The sequence below is a fragment of the Plectropomus leopardus genome, chromosome 15, assembly GCF_026936395.1.
Source record: "Plectropomus leopardus strain MGB_pleo_1.0 chromosome 15, ASM2693639v1, whole genome shotgun sequence".
NCBI classification, from domain to species: domain Eukaryota; kingdom Metazoa; phylum Chordata; class Actinopteri; order Perciformes; family Serranidae; genus Plectropomus; species Plectropomus leopardus.
In genome coordinates, this window is record NC_142190.1 from 13269252 (window position 1) to 13279969 (window position 10718).

A 10718-nucleotide genomic window follows, 5' to 3' on the forward strand; every position below is an offset into this window, starting at 1 on the left:
TTTGTTTGTTTGTTTGAAAAACATTACCAATATTTGTTTATTAACTGGCCTCTGGTCTCCTGTCATGTCGCAAGGGTGATCCCTGGGCAAAGCAAGTTGAGTATCCCATATTGTACAGTGTGTGGAGGAATTTTATTGTCAGCCTTCCATAATTTATACTCATTCGTGAACCTTTGTCTCTCCCGTGCGGTTAAAGATGGAATAACATCCTGGCGATGTCAACACATCCGTGCTCATTCATGTTGAGGAGGCCTACTGCTGATCAATAATCGGCGAGAACAATACATACCAATCCACTAAAATCATGCACGAGCCTTTAAAGTGGTAACGACTAACGGTGACAAATAGTTATTGACAATGTTTCTGTTGTGCACCAGCCTGGCCCAACGAGCCGACCTCTCAGTGCAGTTTCCCACTTTGGAAATGTGGATTTCCCGTTCATTCAAGTGACTTTTGATCCATTTGTTTTGTATTCGAGCTGTTAAAACTCCTTCCTACTTAAGCATTGTGAAAGCTGATGAAAATGTACTGTCTCAAGTCCGCGGTGTGGCCGAAAGCCCTTTCAACTGACGGTGACGCCACCTTTAAAACTCTATTCATAGTAGAAAACATGACGCCGAGTGTTACAGGAAGAGCCGCGAAAAGACAGATGTTTCTCACAGCCAATGGAATCGCAGAGTTTGTACGCTAGGCCCGCCTTTGTGTCAAACTGACCAATCGCCGGCCGGGACGGGAACTTCCGCCACGGAGACGGAGCATGTCCATTGTAAGAGCTGTTCTGAAAGAGTGCCGCGATCGTTGAGCTGCAGTCTGATAAATGCGTGATTTCTCCGAAGTTGTTTTGTTTTCTGTAGCCGGTTGTCGCATTTTAACTCTGTATCGTATGAGATTATTGTCATATGTGAGTCTTACGGGAAAGTAACGGGTTGTTACAGGGAAGAACAGCGACGGTCTCTCCATAGGAATTTCTTCGTTAGCGGCAGCTCAACCACCTTGCGGTCTTGCTAGCACGGGGGCTAGTTAACGTTAGCTGCAGCTGTGTTGTGGTGTGAAACTGTTGGAGATCTGCTGAGATATGCATTTAACCAGAGGCGTTTTAAAACAAGTCGCCAGAGTTTGAGATAAACAACAGGGGCTGTTAGCTCGAGACCTAGCCACTTAGCCGAGCTAGCTAGCTAACGCTACCGGATTGTCTTTCACAAAAGGGCAACGCGTGATCAAGAGAGTTGGTAGCCAAACTAACGCTATTTTCACTGTTTTTATTTATTGGGTTGTTGCAAAAAGAGCATAACAGCGTACAGAATGAATGGATTTAGCACAGAGGAAGACAGCCACGACGGACCGCCGGCTCCGCCGTTTTACGGGCAGAGCTGCTGTCTGATCGAGGACGGTGAGCGTTGCGGCCGGTCAGCTGGAAACGCCTCCTTCAGCAAGAGGATCCAGAAGAGCATATCACAGAAGAAGCTCAAACTCGACATTGATAAGAGCGTAAGTGACATTATGAGATCATGATATTCTGTTTTGATGTTTATCTCAGTGATAGCGAGTGCCGGATGATAGCTCAAAGTTAGCTGTCAGTTGACGAAAAGGAACAAAAGAGCAGATTCACCGATTCCCTGTTGCTGTAAGCGACAGATGGTGATATTGTATTAATCTGTAACTACATCTGTTCACATACTGATCATAAGCCAGGGTGATGTTAGCTGTGCTAGCTACCTGGGCTACGTGCAGGATAGCAGGATCTTGCTTACACCAACTTACAGCTCATTACAGCAGTTTCCTCAAACACGCCCCCGCTGCTCTTCGTAAAATGGCTGTATGGAAGCCAACTGTGTTGCTTAAGCTGAGTCCAGTGAAGCTTGTTTCAATAAACAACAAGCAGTTATGTTGGTTGGAATACCTGATAATGCACACTTAAGCCCTGCACTGGAACTACAAATATAGCTGCCAATTTGCTTCTGTGTGTCTTAAGTTTGTATTTTGTCTCACTGCTTCTTTTACTTGCAGTTTCTTTTCATGTCAAACGTATTGATGTTCTGCACCATGTGTGCAGTAGCCTACAAAACGCGATCAAATGTTCTTTATGCCTTGACACAATTAGAGAAACGTAATGAGTTAGACACATAACCAATGGCAACCCTCAGTGTCTGTGTCCTTAGCTTCTCTGTGTGGTAATTTGATCCATAGCAAAGTTGTCCAGTTGTCAATAGTCCAAAATCTAAACAGTTCCACTGCTCCTATGTTTATTTCTTTATTTAGCCTTGACTTTATGGTATGTGCATTCTGCACAACACAGCATTTACAGCCTGAGCTTGTTCCCAATGTCATCCTGATGGACCTCCTTTTGACAAATATACACATCTCAACAGGAAAACATATCCAGAACAACACACACAACACAAACGATAAATATAACATAACTAAGTTTTGGAACTTGTGTTAAAATGTAGGTTTAATGCCTTTATTTCACTTGGCATTATGCTCAAATGTTGCCTTTTTTTTAAGCATATCTCTCAAACTAACTCACCACAAAGCACACACAGCAAACCAGGGGGCTGGGCCATTTTACTGCTATGTGTAAACTAATGTGTACTCTGTATTTGAGTAATCGAGGCAGCAGGATGTAAACACAATGCAAAAACAGTTGGAGGAACCACAGGGATAGGTAAAGGTCTTAATTTAAATGGTGCCTTCGGGCCCCCAAGCACACAGCAGTGCTGTCTGCAAATGCAGGGATGTCTAATGAATTCTGTAAGTCATACTGCTTTACTTATTTTATTGTATCCAGAGGCTTATGTCTGCTCTAAGATTCATAGAAAGCATTGTGTGACTTGTTGCTCAAACAGTACGGAGGAAAGAGACCTGTTGTTTTCAGTGTGTCTTCTGCTGTTTGCATAGATGTGTTTACAGGTATATTGATCATGTGACAAGTCATATCTTGTGGCCTAGAGGAATCAATGCACACAAGTTCACAGGAGGACAGAATTAATGTTGCATTTTCAGCTGACACAGTAAATGTACATCAAAGTGAGCTCCAATTGTTCAACATATGCCTGCACTTGTCTGTGCTATGCACTTCACGTCTATTTCTGCACTGTGAAGTGCAGGCATTTTTATGTGGCAGCCTTTATGTCCAAGACAAGCTCCCCTAGGGTCAAATTAAGTATATATAACTAAGAATGCTAAAACTAAAATGTGTCTATTGCATTAACTATCAAAAGCAGTCAAGTAACAAGGTCTTGTTTGCATAGTCTTTGATTAGATACTTTATGTTTTAAGCTATAGCTTTGCCAGTTTCATACTAGTACATCATGGCAAAGCTCTAGTACAACTGTTTGTTTTAAAACAACAGTAAACACTGCTGTTCCTCCAAGTGAGGTATTTTTTTTTTAAAAGTGTTGATTTTGTTTTATATTATCTTTCAAAAACCTCAAAAGTAAACAAACAAAGAATATTTTTATAACTGAGTGCAGCATTTTTAAATAAATTAACCAAATAAACAAAAATAAAACTAAAATGTCTTTAGAAAATTAATAACAAAAATTTCAGTTCCACTTAAAGTGGAGTAGCAGCTTAAGTTTAACTTGGAAAAAAAAAATCAGTCCCTACTTATTGGAGTAGCAGCACTACAATTAAACTTGAACATCTGCCACAAATCATGCTCTCCATTTAGGACCTGTGTGACGGCGGGCGTAAACAAAGGATCAAGCGGGATGCATGCTCAAATAACCGAGCCCAATCAATTAAAAAATGTGTTCGGGCACGATTCTGATCCTATCGGGACATCCCTAACTACTGTTCTTACACTGATGCTTTGTGACTGCTAAGCTTAACAGAGGGTTTTTTGCACAGGAGATGACTCCTTTTAATATGCATTAATTTATTTGTAGGTGAGACACCTCTATATCTGTGACTTCCACAAGAACTTCATCCAGAGTGTCCGCAACAAGAGGAAGAGGAAGACCAGTGACGATGGAGGAGAGTCCCCGGATCATGATGTGGAGGTGCCTGAGGTAACCTGAAATCTTACAGACATCACAGTCTGAACACCGTCTGTTTACTTTGCAGAGGAACAATATATAACATAATGACGGCACATTTGAAATCTTAAACACAAACTCATGGTGGAATTGTTGAAAAAATATGCTTCTTAACTGCCATTACTCTTTCTAAGAAACATATTCATCCTGCACTCAGTTGTTTGTGTGCTTTTAGTGTTTATTGCCGCAATGACCCGATTTCTCCATGGAGATCATTAAAGTTTCATCTCCTTTAAACGCAGAAAAAGAGGCAGAACCCTCTGGGAGTCTAAAGTAAATCACTGAAATTTGTCCAAGATGGAGGCGGGATGGAAATTTACTATCACTCATAATTCACTGACTGACTGCATCTCTGTCTCTGTTGGGTTGTCAGGTCGACCTTTTCCAGCTGCAGGTGAACACGTTGAGACGCTACAAGCGACACTACAAGCTGCAGACCAGGCCCGGACTCAACAAGGCCCAGCTGGCAGAGGTAAAACAAACTACTACATGTTGGGCATCTTGTACTTTGCACTGTACACGGTGATGTTGTGTTCTCCTGTTGACCATGAAACCTTGTCAGTACTGCATATTAGCCCAAAGTGTCTTTTTAAGTCCACTTGATACATTTTGTTGCAATAAACATGATTGAAGTGAGAAGAACAGACTGAACACTTATTAGCTAAAACAGATGTTGGCAAAGTTTTTCTTTCGGGACATTTCTTGGAGCTGAATAAAGGTAATAAATCAAAGGATATTTCAATATATGTTATCACAATACTCAGCATATTGCAACACATTTAAAATCACAGTGATATTGCATTGTGATAATACCGGGCCCTTGGTGATTCCTGCAGCTATAAATTGTATCAGACCCAGGGTAATTGTAAGTATGTGGTTTTTTTTTCTCCCTCAAATTTGACTATAGTAAAATCATATGTAGTGAAATCAGTAAAATATCCTATATGTTGGGATGTATACAATGGTCGCACAGATGTCTGTCTATAATGCTGCCTCCTTGTAAAGGTACATTATTACACCCTCTGCCACCGTCCCCATCTTTGTGGTCATGTGAAACTTTGACTCTGCCCGCTAGCGCCATCTATTGGCTCTATCTATGCAGTTAAAAAGGACGCAGGGAGGCACGTGGACAGTGACATTTACATTTGAAACAGATGTATCTATTTTTGAATGTAAAGTGTGTCTAAATGAGCTTTAATTTTTACTGATTAGTCAAACACAAACCTCCATGTGCTACAGTTTGTGACCAGCTTGATTTACCTGTATTAATTAATGTTAAAAGACATGAGAAAACAAGAAAGTTCGATAGAACAAGAGACAAAAAACATCACTTACTATATGATTTAATAGTTAATTTAAAATAAACAACCATAAATTGATCAGCAGATTGACACCATTTTGGGGACAGAAGTCTGGAGTATATCTTGATTCATGTTTTTGCATCTTGATCGATTTTATGTTTTTCAGTAGATGAACTGATGCTGACTGGTACTACATTTCTAAAAACATTAGTCCTTTTTTAAAAATTACACAATTGTTATTTCACAGCATTTAAGTAGCATCCCGAGAGAAAACTTCTCTTTCAATTTTTTTTTTTTTTTTGAATAACCAGGCTCGTAGTTCATATTGTGTAGCTTTGGAGGCCATTGAGCTACCCTCATTAGGTGTGCCCACCTCTCTCTTCTCAACCTTTGGTTCCATATTACTCATTTACTGTGATAAACGTGGTGTTGCAGGTCCTATTCCACAGTAATTGGTCATGGAGAAATTGTTAGGCTAATTTGCCAAATCGACAGGTGGACTTCATGCAGCTGGCTCGGTCCTCATCTTTACAAATACCTCCTGTATGCAGCGCTCTTGGTCGGCCTGTGACAGGGGGGTGGGGTCGGATGTGACCCGGCTGTCGTGCTAACAGAGGGAATGAATGAATGAAACTGGGCTGTAAGTTGAATGTTTCCCCAGGCTATTAGTCGGGTTCAGACCCTCCTATTAATGAGCCTCCCACATCATTAATAAAGCACCAGTCAACAGCCCACAACCAGTTACAGCTGTCCGTGTGTTCAGCCCTGTTCAGGAGAGTCAGTGGCTGCAGAGCAGTGCAGCAGCGGCTCATAGATGATGTTTGTTTGCTTCTCTTTGAGGCAGCTTTCTAAATCCAAACAACCAGTAGTTTGGTTTCAGCTAAGTCTTGATTAAATGTCTCCCACGAGGGATATTTGTTTCGTATCTTCAAAGATTCCAGCAGTTCTCAGTTGTGCACACTGATCATATTGGTTATGCTTGTCTTTCAGCTGCCATTTAGAAAGTAGTCCAAGTAAAAACAGGATTGTTTGGTGTTTGAAATCAGATTTGGCTTTATACATGTGTGCAGTACATCAGACACTGTTTCTGATACTGTGGTGTTTGTCTATTTTCTGTGTACTACTTTCTCTGTATTTATATATGTATTTCGGTTGTATTTTTCAGCAAATATAATTGCGTAGTGTGTGTAGTATTACGTGTACATTAACTACTAAACTTTCCTCCATCTAACCAAGGCCCAGATCTCCCACCTCAAATCTGTGAGATGTGTCATGCGGCAGATTTTTGCTGGCTTTAGGGTTGTTGCCTAAACTACAACTTGTACTTCCACATTTTTGTTTGCCCGTAACCATGGACACAAAGAGTATGTAAGGAAACAAGAAAAATACCCCACGGTAAAAGTAGGCTGTGATGATCTAATATAAAGCAAGATTATGTTACTATATTGCCAATTTCTTGCATATAATGTCTTCAGAAACATGTTTTAGTGCACTGTTCGGCTGTAATATAAGAGTTTGTAAACAAAGAGTTGGCGCTATGCAGTTTCCTTTATTGTAAAGATGGAGACCGAAAAAAACTGAGATCAAACAGTAAAGTAAGCAGTGCTGATACAATAGGAACCAAGAGTATTTTACTGTTTTAATGTTTTCTCCCGAACACGTTTTCAGTAACATATTTTAACTTACCATTTAACTGTAATTCAGGATAATTTTTTACCAGCTGGCAGCAATGTAGTTTCTGTGTCAAAAGGGACACACTTGCATCACGTCATCCACCAGCAGGAGTGTTTTTGGTCTGGTGTGGTGCAGTGCATTCTGGTAATTGCAGGCTTTCTACCTCTTGGGCAAAATCGAATGCCACAAGGCTTTTCTGTTTTCCCTGGTCCTGTAGCAGCAAGAAGTATTTGTGTCTTTCTACTGCAGAGACAGTCCAGTTTCTTGAAAAAAAAAAACATCCTGTCAGCAGTGAAATATTTCTTTAAGAAGCTCTTGACGTTATTGTGTGCACTCTTAAGCTGCTTTAGGAAACAAGTTTAAAAATTGTCTTAGGAAACACTACCTTTGTATTTGATCACATGGGAAGCAGGACCCTAAACACCAGACGGCTGTGTTTTGTGATCAAGTGTTTATTGATAATTGAACACCCGACAAACAAAATAAATGCTCCGTAGATGAAAATGGGAGATGTATAGGTTCCTTTTAACGTCTCTCTCCTCCTGCAGACGGTGAGTCGTCACTTCAGGAATATTCCAGTGAACGAGAAGGAGACGCTGACCTACTTTATTTACATGGTGAAGAGCAGCAAGAGCCGCTTGGACCAGAAAGGTGACGGCGGCAAACCGCTGGACTAAACTTTGCAGTAGCTTCAACAAAATCAACAATAATCCACGGCTTTTCGCGAATACTGGACACCACTAACAGCAACAACAACCAAAACCAGCTCCTCCTGCAACCCTGCCACCGTCCCACTCCTTTGTAAGACCACAACACAAACTCTTGATGTCCTTAGAGGACCTGTCTCTGCAATGGAGAATAATACAGGGTGGGATGAGCTGTCTTTTTCTCATTTTTCCCTCTTCACGTAAAAACTGTATCTGCGCATGTTGTCAAAATGGTCATTTCCAATTCCTCTCCTCCGCAAAAGCCAGGTCTCTAAAGACTGTCGAGGACCAGGACTCACTCCGCAGGGTTTGACGTCGTCATGCTGTAATGTAAACTGTCGATATGTACAAAAGAACAGCGCCTGATCTTAAGTAAGTTGGTTGAATGCAATGTACGTTATAGCTGCCTTAAGAGTACAAAACACAAGGGGTATTTTTTTTCTTTGCCGAGTTGACTGTTAACACGTTCACCGAGAGAAATGCTTGTGCCAAACAGGAAAGCTTGTTGGACTTGAATGACAGTGAGTGGGATTTTTTTTTAAAAGAGTGAATGAATGAGTGGTTGGAAAGGGGCGTTGCCTTCACTTAAGTTACATCATACAACATATCAGGACTCGGGTCAGTTTAAGGGGCACCAAATTCACATAAAAACCAAGCTCAATAATGTCTAAAACAAAAAAACAACAAAAAAACACGCAGATCTCGGTCCTGATATTATATCTTTTAGTCGCCCTTTTCCAACTGGACATGATGCATTTGAAGACTGATGGTGGTGAATGATGTAGCATTTTGCTATGACCCACTTTTCTCCTTCTTGCTTGCTGTTTCATGTACGTACGAACACACACATACTGTTTAATTTTCTCTGTGCATCGCAGGTGTTGGTAGTTTTTTTTTCTTTATAGCTCAGTTTTCTACCCTTCTCTTTAGTTCAGCCTTAAGTTGTATAAAGTTGTATCTGTGTGCATATATGATTTAGATTTTTCCATTTGTTTCCCACCAGAAGTGGAACTTCTGTGTGTGTGTGTGTGTGTGTGTGTGTGTGTGTGTGTGAGAGAGAGAGAGACAGAGAGAGAGAGAGTGTGAGTGTGATAGGGGTGTAAGAGTAATTATTAGTGTCATTTTAATATTTAAGAGCAGTGTTTATTGTAGACAATGTCTTGATTTGATACTTTACATACCAAGGATTTTTTTCTTCATCTTTTGAATAATTAATCAAATTAAAACTTGGATATGGATGTCATCCTGCCATAATGCCCAGCAAAAATCACAGTGGAAGTTTGACAAAGAGTTCTTACATTTTTTTGGTCTTTTACATTTTAATGCCCAATTGAAATAATCCCACTGACACCCCCAGAATTTTCATGAAAGTCTGACACGGATCTGATGTGGCACCAAAGTGGCATCACACCATATCTGGCTTTGTTAAGGTTTAAGTTTATGACCATCTTGACTTCTTAAATTATTTACACTTGAATGTAAACTTGGAAGAGAGACTTTCTTAATTATTTAAGGTCCATTATATAGGATTTTGTGGCATCTAGTGGTAAATTTGCAAATTGCAACCAACTCAGACTTCTCTCATATGCCAATCACGAAAGAAAATTACGGTGGCCAACATGAAAATACAAATGACCCTATTTATGTGATTGGTTTGTCCATTCTGGGCTACTGTAGAAACAACATGGCAGATTCTGTGAGAAAGGACCCTCTTCGCATGTAGATATAAGCAGCTCATTCTTAGGTTACAAAAATTCTTAGTTTTGGGTGATTATAAACAAATTAAAACATAGTGATTACTATTATATTCAATGTCTGCCAAGAGATGCCAATAAATTCTACACACTGGATCTTTAAGTAATATTCAAGTAAATAGCTGAAAAGTGAATGAGAAAACAGAGTTGAAGAATGTCATCATTTGTTGGATTAGGCCAAATGTTTATATGATATTAGGCCACAAATTGTGATGCAGAATGACCATTAGCCCTTTTGACGAGTAGCCACTAATATTTGTTAACATAAAACATTTTATATATTGAATCCAACACTGCTTAACATGTTAATTGAAATTCCTAACACACTGTTGAAACCTCCAGGCAATGGAAAACATTTGGTTAAAGCTCCATCTCTGTGTTTTTTGTTAATGTTGGTGACTCAATAGATTGTACACACAGTTTGGGGTCCTGCATCCTCTGTCACACGTCGTATTTAAGTTTGTCTGCCACACTGAGTTTGTCCACTTTCGACAGGGTTCTTTTTTGTGTCTGTTTCTATTTTCACTTTTGCTTGTAGGTTTGTTAGCGTCATGTAGATAACACCCAACCCCATTAACATATAGGCCATGCCACATTAACCTAATTGTTGTATTAGAAAAAAAAACATATTTAAATACGGCTGCTTATTGCTCCTGATAATAATAATAAATGTATTGTACAGATGGAAGCAACAATCTCGTCTCCGTTCTTTCAGATTGCTCAACTGTCGCACATGTTCAGGTTGTTTTCACCTTTTTTATTCCATGCAAATGATAACAATAACTTATTATCAAAGGAAAATGCAGCCAGATTGGATTCCTGGATTGCAGTTTCTTCATGCTATGTTGTTGCAGTTACTGCCATCTACCACAAGGTGTCACTGTAGGTGCACCTATTTAGGGCAGTCGATAGCGAGGTGGATTTTAAACACTGGGACTTTAAGAGGAAAAGAAAATCAATGTAAAAACAGCAGCAGCAGTCAAAGATTTTTTAAGAGTAAGAATTCTTTTTTTCCCACAGCTGGGGATTTTTTATTTTTTGTAGAAAAACTTATATTTTCAACGAATAACTTCATCACCAACAAAAACAAAAATCTAAATAACTTAGTTGTGGAAATGTCTACCAAGCAAATTAGCACAACAGTGGAGCCTACTGGGTTCTTTTAACCAAACTGAAGGGAGTTTTCCAATTGAAATTGTGTACATTTGACGTGGCTCAGGATTAACTTAATTTATGTAGGAT

At 39.8% G+C, this 10718-nt stretch overlaps 1 protein-coding gene across 1 annotated transcript; it reads left to right on the top strand.

Annotated features, from left to right (window-relative positions):
* Positions 1 to 733: 733 nt before the first annotated feature.
* On the top strand, positions 734 to 10164 carry sap30l (sap30-like). Its single transcript, XM_042499596.2, has 4 exons — positions 734 to 1488; positions 3891 to 4013; positions 4414 to 4512; positions 7564 to 10164. The coding sequence occupies exons 1-4, from the start codon at positions 1303 to 1305 to the stop codon at positions 7690 to 7692; spliced, it is 537 nt and encodes a 178-aa protein (XP_042355530.1). The 5' UTR covers positions 734 to 1302; the 3' UTR covers positions 7693 to 10164.
* The last annotated feature ends 554 nt before the right edge of the window (positions 10165 to 10718 follow it).

What these genes read in the sequence shown, in the direction of transcription:
- sap30l (XM_042499596.2), top strand. Translation starts at nt 1,303, where the DNA reads ATGAATGGATTTAGCACAGAGGAAGACAGCCACGACGGACCGCCGGCT. An exon ending in AACTCGACATTGATAAGAGC is followed by an intron (nt 1,489 to 3,890) that starts GTAAGTGACATT and finishes ATTTATTTGTAG; the next exon opens with GTGAGACACCTCTATATCTG. An exon ending in ACAAGGCCCAGCTGGCAGAG is followed by an intron (nt 4,513 to 7,563) that starts GTAAAACAAACT and finishes CTCCTCCTGCAG; the next exon opens with ACGGTGAGTCGTCACTTCAG.